The sequence below is a fragment of the Carassius carassius genome, chromosome 23 (assembly GCF_963082965.1).
Source record: "Carassius carassius chromosome 23, fCarCar2.1, whole genome shotgun sequence".
Classification (NCBI taxonomy): domain Eukaryota; kingdom Metazoa; phylum Chordata; class Actinopteri; order Cypriniformes; family Cyprinidae; genus Carassius; species Carassius carassius.
Window position 1 is genome coordinate 10502378 of NC_081777.1, and position 21567 is coordinate 10523944.

Below are 21567 nucleotides of genomic sequence, written 5' to 3' on the forward strand. Positions count from 1 at the left end.
ACCCACCCTCCTGTGCTGTAGCCCCGCTCAAGATGCGCCTCCTTTTAGTCTGGATCATCAGTAGGGTGGTTGCTATGAACATAGTACCATAAAAAACATTATAGGTCCAGCATAGGAGACTGTTATGCGAGAGATTTCCACCTAACCTCGATCAGGTGGAGAGCTGGTGGTTACAGGGGAATTATGAAGGGGAGGATAAAAGCAGAGGTTAACCCTCTGAAGTCAATTAACGCGTATACGCGTTTTGAGGCAATTTTCTCCTGATAACCTCTTAGACTCCAGAGGGTTAAAAATCCCTAAAGGGAATGAGTAGATACCTCGGTATCACTCTGATTCGGACGAGAACGCTGCCTCGTCTAGATCACACCCCTTAGGTACTGCTTACCTCCTCATGACCCACGATTCCTCTATCCCCTGCCCGCAGGTGGGGAAGGACGGCAAGTTGCGACACTAGCCTTCTGTGCCCGTCTTTGATCCTCAGATTGAGACAGGCCAGGACCCCAATGTTGTTCGGGCTCAGACCTGGACCTTCATGGAACGATGGAAGGATCTGAAAGCAGCAGAGTGCGCCTTTGTCTCCCTGAACTTCTCAATTCGCCGTCTCAACGGAAATACCGAAAAGTTTCGAAGGCGAAACCAGAGCATCGAGAAGAAAGCCTTTTCTTTCCTCCCGATGTCTGCCAGGTTCATCCACAGATGTCTGTCCACTGCCACCATGGCCGCCATAGTCCCGCCCATGGCGGATGCAGCCTGCTTGGTAGCATGGAGAGAGATCCATGGTGCAGCGCAGCTCAGCTACCTGATCAGAAAAAAGTCCTCTGTCTCTATCCAGGTCTCTTAGTAGATCAGTCTGATATGCTTGAAGCACCAGCATCATGTGTAATAAAGCCACAGCCTGACCTGCTACTGCGTATGCCTTGCCATTTAAGCGAGATGATTTTCTGAAGGGGCTTAAATGGCAAGGAGGGAGATTAAAGACAGGATGTTGGAGGACTATGGTCAAAAAGATAATTTTCACTCAATAACCTCCAACAGCTCTACATACGCAGAGCAGGAGAATTGAGAAGGCTCAGCCTCAGCTTCTTCACCATCCTCAAATATCTCCTGCTTTTCCTGGGTCAAAACCCAGCAGAGCACTAACCTCAGTATCAGAAAGTTTAAAGATATAACATCATCCTCCCAAGACTCTCTCTCGTCCGCCGCCATTATGAGCGCAAAAGGTAAAGTCCCTCTTTAAACCATTCAGACAGATCCACCTGTATTCTCACGAGCTCATTCTCCTCCGTGCCTCAGCAGCGACAGGTCTTGAACCGCGGGAGGCAGATGGCTGCCTTTTTTTTTCCTTTTTCTTTCAGAAGAGAGACGCACGAGAGCGGAGCTTTTTCCATTGAAAAAATGCTCACAATGCACGCAGATTGCCCCCTCAAAGACATCGCGTGCGTGCTCTTCACCCAAACCAATGACGCAAAGATTGGGTGTGTCATCTGGTGTCAAATAACACCGACATGGATGCACACATTGTCTAAACGCTTGCTAGTTGTCGCCATGATAAACAGAGAAAGATCGGTCTTACCGGTTCTTTCAGATGTACACTTCAAACAGAACAGTCAGTGAAGACGAAGAAGATGAATGACGTGTTCTCCCGGTGCTTGTCTATAGTTGCGCCGGTAGTGACGTCAGAGGCTGTCGCCGGCCAACAAGTTGGTGTTTTTTCAATGTATGCTGCAGACACGGGTCACGACGAGGTGTTCCCCATAGCGGCCCCTAGAGGATGCAGTTCGAAGTTCCCTTGAAAGGGAACTGCTGGTTTCGTCTGGTCAGAGGAGAACTGGCCCCCCAACTGGGCCTGGTTTCTCCCAAGGTTTTTTTCTCCATTCTGACACCGATGGAGTTTTGGTTCCTTGCCGCGGTCGCCTCTGGCTTGCTTAGTTGGGGTCACTTCATTTACAGCGATATAGTGACTTGATTGCAAATGAATGCATAGACACTATTTAAACTGAACAGAGATGGCATCACTGAATACAGTGATGAACTGCCTTTAACTGTCATTTTGCATTACTGACACACTGTTTTCCTAATGAATGTTCAGTTGCTAAGGCGCTATATAAATAAAGGTGACTTAACTTGACTTGACTTGACTCTGCGGAGGTTCTCTGCCCGAAGCGGCATTTGAAAGTGGCGGCGAGGGCCTGGAATCATGCACTCATGTCCAATACACTGCATGACCCTGAGTGTCTCAGTGAACAGAGGCACAGACAAAACAAGCCAGCAGGAGACAGTACTGTTTGATTTTCTCTTTTTATTCTAAACACAGTATAACAACTTACACAGGCAAGGCCATATCACAAGTTCCTTCCCTACATATCAATCTCTATGATGGTGACAGCCACACTTTTACATAACAGGGCAGTAAATGAACCAAACCCATCCAAACTTATTTAAACATAAACACACATAACATTGTATCAAAAACACAACCATCTTGCTTAAATAACACATAAATCAATTCTAAACAATTACTCATAATTCACCTGGCTGCTAGCGTTATTACTATACATACATAAAATAAAATTGTATAATGAACATTTGCACATGTTGAGCTTCCTCATAATAATGCCTTACTTTTTTAGTTTTTTCTTTCCTTGAAAATGTTTTGTACCATTCTGTTGCTGGTTTATGGTACTTGCCATTAAGCAATAATTAATAACTTTATTATTATTATTATTATTTATTTATTTATTTTCCCCCAAAGGAATAACAGAGAAAATTAAGGACACAACAACATCTGACATTTCTTCAGTGTCTTCTGGAGTTGATTCTGGCCAGCAGTCTCCTGTTTTACAAGAAAATGTCAAAAATAGCAGCATACACAAACTTTGGGGAAAGTGAGTTGATTATTACCAGGCTTAATTGCAACATTAAATTGTGAAAATGCCACAGTTACTTGCATCTTCTCTGTTTCTGTGTGAAAACAATGAAAAACAAGCATCTGACAGGATGTGTTTGTATTGAGGATGAAGAGGACAGGTGTGCTGTCAGATGACATTGAGCCCACTCAGTTCAAGAGAGGAGGGTTCAGGGCCACTGCTGGGCCTCGGCTAACACAGACTCCTGATTCTGGATGCTCATCCCGGTAAAGTTTCCTTCATAAACAGACCGGGACAGAGGTGCAATAGACATTGAAAGGATTGAAAGGACAATAAGGATAAAGAACTGTTATTACTCTGATGATGTTATTCTGTTGTCATCATTAGTGCACACATACCTTTCTCTAAGTGGACGACAGAACAAGTGTGTGGTTGGCTAGAGGACATTGGTTTGGGGCAGTATGTCAGTTTGGCACGTCAGTGGGTGGACAGCGGAGAAACCCTTCTCTCTGCCACTCCGCAGGAGCTCGAGAAGGTTTATTTTTTGTTAATATAATTTCATTTTTTTTTTTTATGTTGCCGTCTATGTTGGCCTGTCACTTTGGGTTATATTAGTAAGAATTTATTCATTTATTTTTTATGTTATTTTATTATATTATTATATTATTGTTTACAGTACAGTTCTCATGACTCTTATGTGCTGTTTTCAACAGGAGATTTGTATTAAACATACTCTGCACAGAAAAAAACTACAATTGGCTCTCAGAACTTTTAGTAACAAGACGATGGAGAAATCTTCAGAACTGGATCACATCTGGGTTACACGTATGTAATACTAATAATAAAATTAGATAGATTTGAAGGAAATACAACTGCTTGCTTCGCGAAAAGAAAAGATTGACACTTTGACAGTGTTGAAACTGTCATGTGTTTCCACTATACCCTACTTTTCATCTGTAGGTTGGCTTGATGACATTGGTTTACCACAATACAAAGATCAGTTCTATGAAAGCAAGGTGGATGGTCGCATGCTACAGCACCTAACAGTGGTAAGACCAGAAGTTGCCTCTATGCCTGTGTTAAATATACCGAGTAAAAATTAGAGTTGTTCCGATTCCGATACCAGTATCGGAAAAATCTCCGATACCACAACAAATTCTGGCATCGGCATCGGCGAGTACATGAACCCATATACTGATCCGATACCATTTTCAAGACCTAGTTATGAACGCTAGCTTTGCCTAACCGCTGCACGGTTCTTCTTCGCTGCTCAGAATGCATTGCAAACACAGGACGATGTGCTGTAATGCCACAAGCAACCCCTGTTTAGAGCAGCGAAGAAGAAATGAAAACGCGTTAGCAGCACTGATCTATATATGACTGGATCGCTCATCGCGTTCTAAACTGCCAACAGACAGTGAAGCCGCTTCTATATTACAGATCAGTGGTTAGCAGTATGTCCGCTGTTTAGCAGTATTTCAGACTGGACCAACCAGACAGTAAAACGGCGACTAGGGATGCCACAAGTACTGGCACTTCACTACCAAGACGGTGCTGAAAATTTTAAAATGTGATGATACCAGCGTCTCTGTAGAACCGGTAGTAAGTTTGAGTATATTCGTTACCCGCAGCTGCGTTCAGTCGCTTCCGTGTTAGTCTAAGCGCAGGGCTCCAGACTGTAGCCGAATATATATACTAGTGTCTGTGAATATTAAACTGCAAAATACTATTTAAATATTACTCCTGCAAAGTCTACATCTCTGTGGGAAACGGGCGCAGATGCACGGGAGCTCGCTGTTTTGTGGCCTCTGCCGTGTGTCACTATATGAGGACATGAACGCATATACCGTCACTTCATGAGAATTTAACGTTTCATTTGAGAAAACTGTCATATCATAAACACAGACACTCAAAGATCTTCATGGCGAGTAAATTGACAATATATTAAGCTACTGTTGTAGCCTACAGTAGATTTAGCTACGTCTCTATGTAGTAATAATACGTCTCTATTAATAATAATAATTATGCCTAGACGGTTGCTTGTTTTTTACTTGTTTTGTTGTAAAGAGATTATCTGATTAATATAGAATTTTTTATATTCCTAGACTTATTTGTTGCATTTTTTATACACTAATATTGTAAAACTAAAATACTAAAATACCTTTTTTAGTTTGCGGTGTTAGATTTTTGGCTGCATTTGAAGTTCTTTTTCGCTTAAGAAATTAAATAATATTACTGTCAAATTCATGTCAGATAATAAAAATACTGTAATAAATACAGTAGTTAACCATGTATTTGTTCATGTTTTATCAAGGGGTAAGTCTGGAGCACACCATAAAATAATTCTAGAAATTTACACAGGGCTAGTAGTATATACAGCTGTATATACAGATACACACCCAGGTATCGGATCAGTACTCGGTATCGGCCGATACCCTGAGCCCAGGTATCAGAATTGGTATCGGGAAGAGAAAAAGGGTATCGGAACATCTCTAGTAAAAATATATTCACATATTTTACCCTTTAAAAATTGATGTTTTTTTCTCACAGAATGATCTCTTGTTCTTGAAAGTCACCAGTCAGCTTCATCATCTGAGCATTAAATGTGCCATCCATGTTCTCCACGTTAATAAGTTTAACCCAAACTGCCTGAGACGCAGGCCAGGGGATGAAGTAAGACAAATAGCAGATTAAAAACTCACCATTTCAACTTCAGAATTATATAAGATACATTGCCACAAAGGACAAAACTTGGGATACACAAAGTGTTTTTTATTTATGTATTTTTTTTTTCAGAATAAGACATCTCCATCCGAGGTGGTGCAATGGTCCAACCATTGTGTGATGGAGTGGTTGAGGTCAGTGGATTTGGCTGAATATGCTCCAAACCTTAGAGGCAGCGGCGTTCATGGAGGCCTAATTGTGAGTTAGCTTTCACTGGTTATTAAAGTACTAAAGCTAATGAGGTTTAAATATTCCCATACATTAAGTCAAGTCAAGTCACCTTTAATTATATAGCGCTTTAAACAAAATACATTGTGTCAAAGCAATTGATCAACATTCATTAGCAAAACAGTGTGTCAATAATGCAAAATGATAGTTAAAGGCAGTTCATCATTGAATTCAGTGATGTCATCTCTGTTCAGTTAAATAGTGTCTGTGCATTTATTTGCAATCAAGTCAACAATATCGCTGTAGATGAAGTGACCCCAACTAAGCAAGCCAGAGGCGACAGCGGCAAGGAACCGAAACTCCATTGGTGACAGAATGGAGAAAAAAACCTTGGGAGAAACCAGGCTCAGTTGGGGGGCCAGTTCTCCTCTGATCAGACGAAACCAGTAGTTCAATTCCAGGCTGCAGCAAAGTCAGATTGTGCAGAAGAATCATCTGTTTCCTGTGGACTTGTCCTGGTGCTCCTCTGAGACAAGGTCTTTACAGGGGATCTGTATCTGGGGCTCTAGTTGTCCTGGTCTCCGCTGTATTCAGGGCAGTAGAGGTCCTTTCTAGGTGCTGATCCACCATCTGGTCTGGATACGTATTTGATCAGGGTGACTGCAGTGACCCTCTGATCTGGATACAGACTGGATCTGGTGGCTATGGTGACCTCGGAATAAGAGAGAAACAGACAAATATTAGCGTAGATGCCATTCTTCTAATGATGTAGCAAGTACATAGGGTGTTATGGGAAGTGTTCCCGGTTCCGGTTTACCCAATTAATGCAGCCTAAAAATCCTTCAACGGATTTGGATATTAAAAGCATATTAGTATGTTATGTGTAAGCCAGGTTAAAGAGATGGGTCTTCAATCTAGATTTAAACTGCAAGAGTGTGTCTGCCTCCTGAACAATGTTAGGTAGGTTATTCCAGAGTTTAGGCGCCAAATAGGAAAAGGATCTGCCGCCCGCAGTTGATTTTGATACTCTAGGTATTATCAAATTGCCTGAGTTTTGAGAACGTAGCGGACGTAGAGGATTATAATGTAAAAGGAGCTCATTCAAATACTGAGGTGCCAAACCATTCAGGGCTTTATAAGTAATAAGCAATATTTTAAAATCTATACGATGTTTGATAGGGAGCCAGTGCAGTGTTGACAGGACCTGGCTAATATGGTCATACTTCCTGGTTCTAGTAAGAACTCTTGCTGCTGCATTTTGGACTAGCTGTAGTTTGTTTACTAAGCGTGCAGAACAACCACCCAATAAAGCATTACAATAATCTAACCTTGAGGTCATAAATGCATGGATTAACATTTCTGCATTTGACATTGAGAGCATAGGCCGTAATTTAGATATATTTTTGAGATGGAAAAATGCAGTTTTACAAATGCTAGAAACGTGGCTTTCTAAGGAAAGATTGCGATCAAATAGCACACCTAGGTTCCTAACTGATGACGAAAAATTGACAGAGCAACCATCAAGTCTTAGACAGTGTTCTAGGTTATTACAAGCAGAGTTTTTAGGTCCTATAATTAACACCTGATTTTTCAGAATTTAGCAGTAAGAAATTACTCGTCATCCTTTATATCGACTATGCATTCCATTCGTTTTTCAAATTGGTGTGTTTTACCGGGCCACAAAGAAATATAGAGCTGAGTATCATCAGCATAACAGTGAAAGCTTACACCATGTTCCCTGATGAGATCTCCCAAGGGTAACATATAAAGCGTGAAGAGTAGCGGCCCTAGTACTGAGCCTTGAGGTACTCCATACTGCACTTGTGATCAATATGATACATCTTCATTCACTGCTACGAACTGATGGCGGTCATATAAGTACGATTTAAACCATGCTAATGCACTTCCATTAATGCCAACAAAGTGTTCAAGTCTATGCAAAAGAATGTTGTGGTCAATTGTGTCAAACGCAGCACTAAGATCCAATAAAACCAATAGATGAGATACACCCACGATCAGATGATAAGAGCAGATCATTTGTAACTCTAAGGAGAGCAGTCTCAGTACTATGATACGGTCTAAATCCTGACTGGAAATCCTCACATATACCATTTTTCTCTAAGAAGGAATATAATTGTGAGGATAACACCTTTTCTAGTATCTTGGACAGAAAAAGGAGATTCGAGATTGGTCTATAATTAACTAGTTCTTTGGGGTCAAGTTGTGGTTTTTTGATGAAAGACTTAACAGCCAGTTTGAAGGTTTTGGGGACATATCCTAATGACAATGAGGTATTTATAATAGTCAGAAGAGTATCTGTGACTTCTGGAAGCACCTCTTTTAGGAGCTTAGATGGTATCGGGTCTAACATACATGTTGTTGGTTTAGATGATTTAACAAGTTTATACAATTCTTCCTCTCCTATAGTAGAGAATGAGTGGAACTGTTCCTCAGGGGGTCTATAGTGCACTGTCTGATGCGATACTGTAGCTGACGGCTGAATGGTTGCAATTTCATCTCTAATAGTATCGATTTTAGAAGTAGTTCATAAAGTCATTACTGCTGTGGTGTTGGGAAATTTCAACACTTGTTGAGGCTTTTTTTTTCGTTAATTTAGCCACTGTATTGAATAAATACCTGGGGTTATGTTTGTTTTCTTCTAAAAGAGAAGAAAAGTAATCGGATCTAGCAGTTCTTAATGCTTTTCTGTAGGATATGTTACTTTCCCGCCAAGCAATACGAAATACCTCTAGTTTTGTTTTCCTCCAGCTGTGCTCCATTTTTCGGGCTGCTCTCTTTAGGGTGCGAGTATGCTCATTATACTATGGTGTCAAACTGTTTTCCTTAACCTTCCTTAAGCATAAAGGAGCAACTGTATTTAAAGTGCTAGAAAAGAGAGAGTCCATAGTTTTTGTTACATCATCAAGTTGTTCTGAGGTTTTGGATATGCTAAGGAATTTGGATACATCAGGAAGATAACTTAAAAAGCAGTCTTTTGTGGTAGAAGTGATGGTTCTACCATACTTGTAACAAGAAGTAGAATTTTACAACTTTGGCTATATGAAGTTTATACAAAACTAAATAATGATCTGAGATATCATCACTTGGCTGCATAATTTCAACACTATCAACATCAAAAATTAAATATACAGTACTATATATGTCATGGAGGTAACAGGATTGTCCAATCCAACAAGTGAAACCATTTCTAATACACTGCAGGCTCTACATTGATGGTTACCCCTTTTTTATAGGCATTTATTGGTTAAAAACTGAGGGGTCACATTATTTAGCACTCAGATACTTGTCCTATTAAAATGAACAACATTTAGAACTAGGGCTATGTAGTGAATTAGCTCAAAAGGGAAATGTATTTAAATAATTACAATTAATTATATTTAGTTATCTCAGCTGCCAGAAGTAACTGCAGAATAATTAAATACATTCAGTGTAATTTCAAATTTACTAAGAAAAAAAAAATTTGCCACAAAAAACATACACATAAACATAAACACACACACATAGACTCACACACACACAAATGTGTGTCACTGTAAAAGCTAATTTTGGAAAATATGTGAAATAAAATCAATTATTTAACTACAAAGTAAGAAAAAAAGCACACAGCAATGAAAGCATGAGACTGTAATCCATCAAGATACACACAAAGAGAGGGAACTATAAGACTGTAACAGGGACAATTGAGAAAATGTGGAATAAAATCAACGAATAAAAAAATGGGGAGACATTGGATCTAAAATGCAAAAGTTTCACACTGTGTTTCTCTCTTGAATACACAGGCATGTGCGTGCACACACACACACACACACACACACACACACACACACACACACACACACACACACATAGAGTAATCTGACACTGTAACAGGGAAAATTGAGAATATGTGAAATTAAATCAATGGATCAAATAAAGGGGAGACATTGGGTCCAAAATTGCAAAAGCCACACACCGTCTCTCTCTTGAACACATGTAAACACACAAACAAACAAACACACACACACACAGAGAGAGAGAGAGAGAGAGAGAGAGATGTGAGGCTGGTAAGACTGTAACAGAGAACATTGAGAAATGTGTCTCTCTCTTGAACACTCACACATACTCTGTCTCTCTCTCTCTCTCTCTCTCTCTCTCTCTCTCTCTCTCTCACACACACACACACACACACAGACAAAATAAAAAGATGCCAAAGGTGCTTGCAGAGGCATGTGAAAACAAGCATCATTTGCACAAAGTGCAATCGTACAGTTTGCAAGAAACACTAATTACAGTTAGTATGTAAATATGCAGTATTTGCAATATGTAAATATAGTTAGTATTTAAAACACTTATTTTATATTTTTTTCTATTCTCCATTTACTGTTTTATAATGATTATACTTTTGCTGTTATTTTAGTTTTTTGTTCATAATTGATGTTGCCTTATGACTATGAGTTACATACTTTTATACATTTTTTTATGATGAATGAACTGCATTTTTATTAAATTTAAACCAACCAACCAAACAATTTTTTTACAAAAGTAGTCTTTGAGAATCACTAAATATATATTCTAATCAACAACCTAAAAAAAGGAGAAATTATGTGCAAAAACAACTAGGGAATTCACAAGCCTTTCTATAGAGAGCTGTACATCAATCTAGTGGTTAACTATGGTATTGCATGAAATTATTGCTCACTACTTCCACCAGGTGTCATCAATCTGATTTAAAAAAAAAAAAAAAGGATTTTTAAGGCCTGGTCTCTATTTTAACCTGAAATACAGCGTTAATTGAAAAATAAGAATAATTATATATATATATATATATATATATATATATATATATATATATATATTTTTTTTTATTATTATTATTTTCAATGGGGAAAAATAGATCATACTTATTGCATAAATATTAATTATTACCATAAAATTTTCTCAAAATTCAATATTCAAGGAAAAATATTGAATAAATATATATTACATTACAAGGTCCTGAGTGTGACTCCTAAATGAAGAACCCCAGAGGGTTGAGGTAGTTTGTTTTGTTGCTCCAAATTTTATAGTTAATTGGTTCTGTTTTTGGAATGAATCTGTGTTAATGAATGAATCAGTTAGCCAGATGATTTAATGACTTGCTTATTAAACCAACACTGTTCAGTTTTTCAACCTTAAAATAATATATCTAAAAATATTTTAGTGGTAGAATAACTTTTAAGTAGACAAATAATGTCTAATGGCGTTGCTACTGTACCTGAGCAGCCTTCTATCGGCTACAAGCACACTCTGTAAGTTTCTTGTTCGGGTTGGAAGACACTGTGATGATTCCCGCTTTTATGAAATTATTTGGCCCGCCCCAGCCCGACCCGCCCCGTGCATCGGGACATCACAGAAGTTACGTTGCTACTTAGACCTTCGTATGGTAACCTTATCAATATAGGCTATAGGTAATTGCACTATGATTGTTCGTTCGCGAACAAATCTTTTAGGTGAACGAATCGTTCTCGTTTACGTAATCCACTGACCATAGACAGTAAAAGACTAATTTCTCGTTCAATGAAGTTCCTCCCTCCACAGCAGCGTGCGAGCGCGGTGCTATTAGCAGCGCATGCGCAGCTCGTGAACTGCTCTGTGAACTGCTCTGTGAACTGTTTCATCCTGTCAAAAAGAGATACTCAAGATGTGACGGAGCATGTGACTTGTTGAATGTAGTGAACGAATACGATCTTCTCGAAGGTGAAAGAGTTGAATAAACTGATACATCTTGTTCGTGAATGAAATGAATGAGAGTATACAGGGTCAGTGAGCCAAGCATGTAAATCTCAATCAGCAATCAGCAGATACAAAGCGCAGTTACTGGTGCACATACGCTTATTTTCATATTTGGAATACAGAACATAACTCCACGTTTAATCCCCGATAAAACCTAATCTGTTAATCTGAACAATTTATTTAATGCGATCATGCACACACTAATAAAGCCAAATCAGTTTTTGTCACAAGTAAATATGTTTGTTAACTTAAGACATAACACATAAGACACTCTTTTTTGCCAACTGCTGGCGTATTTGTGTAATATGAAGAAATGGTCATTTTGAATCATTTTGGTGAACGAACTGAAAACCAACGAATCTCTTGAAATAATCAAAATTTCCACCACTAAATTCCATGAAACATGAATGGATTTTTAAAAATTTTGTTTTTAGTGACCCGCCCCAACCTGCCCCGCAATAAAGTGCCAATTTCTTGACCCGCCCCGACCCGCGGGTTACTGGGAAATGTGTGACCAGCTTTACTTGTAGCCTGAATGGAGTTAGCCAACAGCTAACTATAAGCCAAAACAATCTAATATGCAAATTTCAAAACCAACGCCATGGCAGAGCCAGCAAAGAAACCAAAGACGGTTTTGCCAGATGAAGCTAAATAGTTAATATTTTTTGGACAATGGCTGTTGTTTTGACATCCAAGATCCACTAATTCCCCAGTCTACATCACATCCGAGCGGTTGTTTAAATAAAGTGGCTATGTTACTTTACTGCCTTATAAACATATGACAACTTCCGATGTATAGGATATTATAGACATTATGGTTACATGACAGGTTCCGTTAGCTTAGTCAACAAATTCACATGTATTGCACTGCAATACAGGGAAGCTTATACAGCAATTACGACATTGGTAAGAGACAATTGCGCATATTAACCACACGGGGGAACAGTGAGCAATTGTTAGATAGTGTTGCTTTAACACAGTCACCTTCAACTTTAATTTTGTAACCTACAGAGAAAAGTCACTGAAAAATCATTGTTACTAATGCACAGACTAAGAGTTTTTTTTTTTTTTTTGGAACATGCTAACACAGACAATTGAAATGACACACTGAGAAATCTCAAGGCTGATGGACAATTATATTAGCACTCTTGTAATGCTTAGGGTTTGTGTGCCCCAGCACAAGCTTGTTTCTGATAAAATTTGTCTGTGCACTACTGAGAGGTGTGAAAGCAAATGCACATAGTTTAGAACTACAGTAGGTGGATTTGCGTGATCTGCTCCGTTTCTAGACCCAGAAACACATGCAGGCACATTATTGCAGGACAAAGCTGAAGACAAATACACAGTATTACTCATAGGACGAAAACATTTTTGATTGGCTAATATTCTGCCAAAAGGCTGCTCCTCAACTCCTTTATGATATTTACAAATGGTCTTTTTTTTAAGATGCTTATTTCAGTCCCAAATACATGTGAGTCTCAATAAATTGGAAGGTCATGGAAAATTTCATTTATTTCAGTAATTAATCTCAAATTGTGAAACTTGTGTAAGTTAAATGCACACAGACTAAATTAGTTTAAGAATTTGGTTATTTTAATTATGATTTTAGGTTACATTTAGCAAAAACCCATCATCTCAACAAATTAGAATACTTCATAAGACCAATAAAAATAAAAATAAAAAATAGGGAATTGTTGGCCTTCTGGAAAGTATTTTAATTTATTGTTCATGTACTAAATACTTGTTAGGGGCTCCTTTTCCTTTAATTACTGCCTAAATTCAGCGTGGGATGGAGGTGATCAGTTTGTGGCACTGCTGAGGTGGTATGGAAGCCCGGGTTTCTTTGACAGTGGCCTTCAGCTCATCTGCATTTTTTTTGGTCTCTTGTTTCTCATTTTCCTCTTTAAAATACACCATATATTTTCTGTGGGGTTTAGGTCTGGTGAGTTTGCTGGCCAGTCAAGCACACCATCACCATGGTCATTTAACCAGGTTTTGGTGCTTTTGGCAGTGAGGGCAGGTGCCAAATCCTGCTGGAAAAAGAAATCAGCATCTACAAAAGGCTGCTCAGCAGAAGGAAGCAAGAAGTGCTCCAAAATTTCTTGGTAAACGGGTGCAGTGACTTTTGCACTCCAAATCATCATAAACTATGGAAACTTAACACTGGACTTCAAGCAACTTGGGCTATGAGCTTCTCCCTTCCTCCAGACTCTAGGACCTTGGTTACCAAATGAAATACAAAACTTGCTCTCATCTGAAAAGAGGACTTTGGACCACTGGGCAACAGTCCAGTTCTTCTTCTCCTTAGACCAGGTAAGACACCTCTGACGTTGTCTGTGGTTCAGCAAATTCTTTGACACGTCTGTGTGTGGTTGACCTTGACCCCAGCCTCAGTCCATTCCTTTGTGAAGTTCACTCAAATTCTTGAATCAATTTTGCATGACAATCCTCATATGACTGTGGTTCTCTTGGTTGGTTGCGCATCTTTTCTTCCACACCTTTTCCTTCCACTCAACTTTCTGTTAACATGCTTGGATACAGCACTCTGTGAACAGCCAGCTTCGTTCGCAATGAATGTTTGTGGCTTACCCTCCTTGTGAAGGGTGTCAATGCTTGTCTTCTGGACAACTGTCAGATCAGCAGTCTTCCCCATGATTGTGTAGCCTAGTGAACCAGACTGAGAGACCATTTTGAAGGTGTTTTGAGTTGATTAGCTGATTGGCATGTCACCATATTGTAATTTGTTGAGATGAATTGAGTGAATTGACGGGATTTTGTTAAATGTGTGGCCAAAACATCACAATTAAAAGAACCAAAGACTTAAACTACTTCAGTCTGTGTGCACTGAATTTATTTAATACATGAGTTTCACAATTTGAGTCGAATTACTGAAATAAATTAACTTTTCCACAACATTCAAATTTATTGAGATGCACCTGTAGTAGCAATATTTTATGTATGGTATTTTATCTATTTTAAATTGTTTATCTGTTTTAAGTTGATCATTTTAAACTGATTTTATTTTAGCTGTAACATACTAATAAATATCATACATTTTGGGGCTGAAATATCCCTATAAGTAGTTTGTATTTCCATATCAGATCTTGGAGCCTCGCTTTCAGTCAGAGACCTTGGCCATGCTGCTCAACATCCCTCCACAGAAAACCCTCCTCAGACGCCACCTCGCCACTAACTTCAACTCACTGGTTGGGCCTCAGGCCCAGCAGGAGAAACAGGAGTTTAACAATGCCAATGGGCATGCACCCCTTACCACCACTGCCAAAGTCAGGGTATGACAAAATACAAAATAATCTATTTTATGCTACACATAAATTCCAAGTATCATTTCTGTCATGTATTTTTAATAATTTCTCTGTTTAAGCCAAAGAAGCTTGGTTTCACTCATTTCCGACAACTAAGAAAGCTCAGAGTGGAAGAATCAGCAGATTATATCTGCCCTATGGATACAGGGACCCCACCAGCTCTGTGTGGGACACCACAGAAGTCTTATGGAAGCTTCAGGGGCATCACCCCCAACCTGGCCAGAGACTCAGACCCAGAGGTTGGGTCTAAGAACTGATTCATTGACTCTTCAATTTAACCATTCTTAGCCAAACAATGCAGTGCTTACTGCCAGTAACACCATAAACTGCCAGCACTGCAGTAACTCCACCCTGCTGACTGAAGAACTTCAGCATTAACACCATCAGTCAGGAGAAGCCCAAAACTTATTATTCAGTGCATCATCTGGAAATGCTGGAAATGACTGACCATGGGCTCTTAACATTGGAAATTATTATTATTATTATTATTATTATTATCATTATTGTTGTTGTTTGTCTGTCTTTAGGTAGTTCCAATGCTGAAATTTCACATTGATGAGTTGATTTGAGCTTCCTGATGTTACTTTTACTTTTAATGAATTATATATATATATCAAAAGTTTGGACACATCTTCTCATTCAAAGAGTTCTCTTTATTTTCATGACTATGAAAATTGTAGAGTCACACTGAAGGCCTCAAGGGCTATTTGACCAAGAAGGAGAGTGATGGGGTGCTGCGCCAGATGACCTGGCCTTCACAGTCACCGGACCTGAACCCAATCGAGATGGTTTAGGGGTGAGCTGGACCGCAGACAGAAGGCAAAAGGGCCAACAAGTGCTAAGCATCTCTCAGGGAACTCCCTCAAGACTGTTGGAAGACCATTTCAGGTGACTACCTCTTGAAGCTCATCAAGAGAATGCCAAGAGTGTGCAAAGCAGTAATCAAAGCAAAAGGTGGCTACTTTGAACAACCTAGAATATGACATATTTTCAGTTGTTTCACACTTTTTTATTATGTATATAATTCCATATATAATTCCACATGTGTTAATTCATAGTTTTGATGCCTTCAGTGTGAATCTACAATTTTCATAGTCATGAAAATAAAGAAAACTCTTTGAATGAGAAGGTGTGTCCAAACTTTTGGTCTGTACTGTATATGGCAGGGTAAATTGGTTTTGAAATGACCAATAAACTGTTTCTTTACTTTTCTCTCTCTTTCATGTTATGAACAGGCCCTTTGAAAACACTGTAGTAAAACATGTTTGCTATATTTAAATCATGCATTATAAGATAAACCAGTAACACTAATTCCTGTTCCATCCTGAATACACAGGAGCAAAATATTAATGCAATATTAAAATTAACTAAATTACCAATAAATGTGTATGTTGCTTATATAACCTTGGCTCTCTGAAAAGGGAACAAGATGTGTCACTGGGTGATACTATATGAACACCCCCAAATGTGGAGTTTCTCTAAAGTCTGTATAGAAACTAGTAATGACTTATACATATTTTTGTTTGATACAACAATGTTTAGTATCTGCTGATACCAGTAATTTATTGAATGATTGATTGATCAGTTTACAATTCCTACACACTACTTCATTGTAAATGAGGACAAATACACGCATGCCTACATATGAAATCGGAAGACTTAGCATACAATTCTTTATTTCTTTCTTTATATAGCATTATATAAATAGAATTAAGTTGCCTAAAGTGCTTTACAATGTAAACATAGGAAATAGCACATCAGCATAATAGTAGATAGCTTTAACAACCATTTTAAAATTAAAGTAAATTAGTTTTTAAATTGGATTTAAAAATAGCCAGAGTCAGTGCCGTTGTAATAGCTAGTGGCAAATTATTCCACAAATTTGGACTGCTAACCGCAAATGCATGATCGCCCTTGAGCCTGGATCTAGTTCTGGGAACAGTTTAGAGTGCCAGATAACTAGATCTAAGTGATCTAGACATAACATGTCTTACGAGGAGATCTGCAAGTTAAAGGGATAGTTCACTCTCAAATTAAAGTTTGGTTTGTTTTAGCTTACCTCAAGGACATCCAAGATGTAGGTTTCTTTGTTTCCGCAGTATTTCCCATTTTGATATTTTTAGGTCAAACCGTTCTTGTCTGTGACTCATATAATGGAGGTCTATGGTCACCACCTCAAAGAGCATGCACAGAGTCCAAATTAAACAATTCCCCATCGTAAGTACACATTGATGACCTAAGAGCTGTTTGTGTAAGAAAACGAACAGTATTTATATCGTTTTTACCTCTTGTACACAACCACATCCAACTGATCTGAGTGCGCGAGTGTTTCCTGATGTGACGTGCGCACGCGCTCTGGCTTAGTCGGAAGTGATCTCTCGCGCGTGTACATCACTCATTGTTTACACTTACTGTCTATGGTTTACACCGAGATTTCGGAAAAGTTACCTTTCACTGTGAAGATCTAAACATATTTAGACGTACAGGCGATTGCAATGGAAGACGATTTCAATATATCTATAGACAACGTTTAATTTTTTTCACAACCATATTTGTTTGAACCAGAATACACAGACCAAGTACTCAGGAGCGATCCGCTGCAGCAACACGTCTTCAAGCGTCAGAGAGACAGAGATCTCTTCAAAATTGGTGGTGTTTTAGTAGCAAGTGTTGTGAGATGCCAACAGAAGTGGAAAGCATATGTTGTCATGAATGGAACAACTACAAGACGACAACGAGGACATTGACAGTATCGCATCACACACCTTTCCCTGACTGAAGTTCCTGAGTTTTCTCCGCTGTTGAGACGCAGCGTTTTGCATGTTGTGTTTAGTTTGCCACGTATAAACTGGAGGCGACGTCCAATGCCAGAGGGACCCAATGGCACGCTGTCAATAGAGTGAGTAATGTGTTGTATTTTTATTATAATCGCAACGATTATAGGGTGCAGATTATAGGGTTATAAACAAATTAATTAATTACAATTACTGCATTATATTACAGACAGTGCTGATTGGTGGTGTATCGTGTGGTAAACAGTAAACAATGAGTGACGTGCATGCGCGAGAGATCACTTCAGGCACTTTCCACGCTTGCGCAGACTAAGCCTGAGCGCGCATGCACGTCACATCAGGAAGCACACGCGCCCTCAGATCAGTTGGACGTGGTTGTGTACAAGAGGTAAAAACGCTATAAATACTGTTCGTTTTCTTACACAAACAGCTCGTTTCGTGTCTTAGCCCTCTGGGCTTCTTCGTAAATGGGTCACACTTAGCTTCCTCCCGCCCGAAAACGGGCGAAGCCTTAAAATTGTACTTTACTTTTTCCCAGGATAACCAATCAAATATATTTTTGTTCTATAATGTTTTCTGATTATTATTTAGAATTTTTAGATTTTTTTTATGATACTTTGCATTAATTATATATTTTTTATGAGCTATTTTTTCCATTAGAATTAATATATAATTTTTTATTTTATATTTATTTAAAAAAAAAAAATTCAATAAATGCAGCATTTCACATCAAAATAGAGTGCCAGCCTAAAAAAAAATGTTCCAGGAGAAGAACTTCATCTAGTGGCTTTAAAAAATAGCCACTTTTGTGTAATGTCCTGTACCAGCCTGTAGGCTGTCTATAGCTTCCTATATATCCTATATAGAAAGGCTTTTTGATTCCTTTTGTTGTTTTATACATGATTTCTCTATCTTATTCGTTTTTTTTATTTAGATATACATTTAGATATTCTAAAAGATGATTACTTTATTTTCTTAACAAAAATGTTTAGATAAGTATCAGGTTTTGCATTATGATTACAATCAAACTATAGCATTTGGTTAGAAAGGGAACACAATGTGTGTGTGTGTGTGTGTGTGTGTGTGTGTGTGTGTATGTGTGAGTGAATGTGTGTGTGTGTGTGTGTGTGTGTGTGTGTGTTGCATTTGAGCGAGAGTCTCTTTTTGTATTTTTTATTTATTTATTTTTGCATATTCTCAAAATTTGCTGTTGCAGTCTTACCAGTCTCTCTCTCTCTCTCTCTCTCTCTCTGTGTGTGTGTGTGTGTGTGTGTGTGTGTGTGTGTGCATTTGAGCAAGTTTTTTTTTTCATTTATTGATTTTATGTGGAATATTCTACAAATTTGCTGTTGCAGTCGCCAGTTTATCTGTGTGTGTGTGTGTGTTTGTGTGCGTGGGTGTGTGTGTGTGTGGGGGGGGGGGATCTTATTTGCACTCTTGATGTTCTAGAGTGTCACCCCTTCATTGCTGTACACTTTTTTTCAGCACAGTTGCTGATCTGTAGCTTGTACCACCAAAAGTTTCTCTGAGTTTTCCTATTTTTTCGTATTTCCCATTCATTTCCTATGTCGCCCGTTTTCGGGCGGGAGGAAGCTAAGTGTGACTTTTTTTTTTACGACCCTTTAACATATCAGAATCATCTCCTTGATTTTTTTGTGTGTTCATATAGGTAATACAACAAAAGTCACCAAGTTTCATCCCCATCCGATGAAGCAAAAAAATTAAACATTTCAAAACGTTCAAGTTTTCACCCGTTTTCGGGCGAAGAAGCCCAGAGGGTTAAGTCATCAATGTGTTCTTACAATGGGGAATTGTTTAATTTGTACTCCTCTGTGCATGCTCTTTGAGGTGGTGATCATAGACCTCCATTATATGAGTCACAGACAAGAACGGTTTGACCTAAAAATATCAAAATGGGAAATACTGAGGAAACAAAGAAACCTACATCTTGGATGTCCTTGAGGTAAGCTAAAACATACCAAAATTTAATTTGAGAGTGAACTATCCCTTTAAGGTGGAGTGTGGTTATTAATAGATTTAAATACCATTACCAGGATTCTGATAGTCTCAGCCTCAGACGTCACGCCCATGGACTGTTAGCTAAATGTCTGATGCATATGGAACACAAAAGTGGAAACACTTCAAGAGTGTTGAGGTTGTCATCGGATTGGTTCAATTCTACAGGATTTCCATGAGATGTGTGCATTCTTTAACGTTCCGCCTGGAAACAAAGATACCGTGGCGCAAAACCCCCTCAGAAAAGAAGCTGCTGTGTTTACAACTGTCACGACGAGGGTTTATCAGGATCAACTAAATACTGAGTTTTGCAAAGTATGTGAAATATTTAAAGTTCGCGGCATAGAATCTTTAAAATATGTCAGAGAGTTTTACACACTGGTCTGATATTGTGGCGACATTTCCATGCATCGAAACGTGGCGATGAACGAAACAAACTGTGAATGGTTGTCGGTCAAACGGCCTCATAGACGGGCCTTGGTCAATGAAAGCTTCCATGAATTCCAGACCTTTAGCAGTGTGAAGTCGTGTTCAGGTCAGGAGTCTAGCAGCAGCATTCTGGACTAGTTGCAGCCGATCTAGAGATGACTTATTAATTAAAGAAGGCTGCAGTGGAGCTAGAGAGACAGAGAACCAAGGTGGAGCCAGAGGAAAGGAGGAGCATAATGGAGCCAGAGGGATGAAGGGATGAGGCGAAGCCAAAGTGTAACTGAGGTGAGGGCCGAAGGTACGAGGGAGCCATACGGAGCTGGTGGACTGACAAGGGAGATGAGGAAGCTGGGAGCCATTGTGAATCTACTGGGTTGACAGGCCAATGTGGATTCCAGGACTAAGAGCCTGGAGGTGGAGACAAGGGATCCTCCAGCCACAATGCCGATGGACATTGGCAGATCTGCGGCGAAACCACACCACTGATGGTGAGCTGATGGTGAGCTGAGGGACTGGCAGGATGCAGCAGCAAAGGGGCAGAAGGTGACAGACCACTCAAGAAAGGAGATGGGAGAGGGAGGCTGGATGGTTATTTGTGACAGCAAGGGCTTTCTGGGATGGTGTGTGCTGCCTGCACACAACAAATAGTTACTCCCATCACAGGGAGTGTAGCGAATACAGGAATGACCTCCGTGGTTGTGACACACAGACAGACAGTTCATAAACAGCCTGCTTGGCTGTAACAGGGCAGGCAGAGAGTTCAGGGTACACTGAAAGTTCAGGAAAAGGTGGGAGAAGAATGGGCATATACAAATATAATTCATCCATCAGCAGCTTACCCCCAGTGGTGGTACAGAGGGCGGGGCTTTCCTCTGCACCCTCGCGCTCCACTGTGACATCCTCTGAGGTGGGCTTAGTTGCCAGCTCACACACCTGGTCAGACATTGAATGAATTTCTGGCTCCGGGGCTATTCTCAGCTCCTTCAAACTGAAGTTGAACAGAGATCTGTTTCTCAACAGTACCCACTCCACAAAGCGGTGAAACTCTCGAAAGGACCATCTTTGGATGACTTTGCTCTGCAAATGGTATTGAGCCTTGCGATGTAGAGCGAGCAGAGCATGTTGTCTGGGTAGCAGGTATGATGGGCAGTATTTCAAATACATGTATTTCAAATACAAAATACTATTTTGTATTTTGTATTTTGTATTTAAATACATTTAATCTTAGTATTTTTGTAGTTTCAAAATACATTTAAATCTTAGACTACATAGAAAGCTTAGAAATTGTAATGTTCCAACCCACTTTTTGTTTGAACAATCAACAAACGTTAAGCTGTATGGTTACACACTACAGGTGAAATAGCTCAGCCTACCAGCCAGCATCCCTATCCTTCTAACATCGTAGTTACTTAAAGTGAACTCACACAAGCTTGCCACATGTCTAAGGGGCACATCAGGAAGAGGAGAACTCAGAAT

At 39.3% G+C, this 21567-nt stretch overlaps 1 protein-coding gene across 6 annotated transcripts in view; it reads left to right on the top strand.

Annotated features, from left to right (window-relative positions):
- Nucleotides 1–15189, top strand: part of LOC132101327 (liprin-beta-2-like) — a 52449-nt gene extending 37260 nt beyond the window's left edge. For all 6 annotated transcript variants that reach the window (XM_059506204.1, XM_059506203.1, XM_059506205.1 and 3 more), the window contains 9 exons: nucleotides 2753–2885; nucleotides 3014–3133; nucleotides 3255–3402; nucleotides 3581–3692; nucleotides 3828–3916; nucleotides 5418–5540; nucleotides 5664–5789; nucleotides 14633–14821; nucleotides 14914–15189. In XM_059506204.1, the coding sequence (XP_059362187.1) occupies nucleotides 2753–2885; nucleotides 3014–3133; nucleotides 3255–3402; nucleotides 3581–3692; nucleotides 3828–3916; nucleotides 5418–5540; nucleotides 5664–5789; nucleotides 14633–14821; nucleotides 14914–15111 (1238 nt within the window). In that variant the 3' untranslated portion in view covers nucleotides 15112–15189. The remainder of the gene's footprint in view (nucleotides 1–2752; nucleotides 2886–3013; nucleotides 3134–3254; nucleotides 3403–3580; nucleotides 3693–3827; nucleotides 3917–5417; nucleotides 5541–5663; nucleotides 5790–14632; nucleotides 14822–14913) is intronic.
- Nucleotides 15190–21567: the final 6378 nt, after the last annotated feature.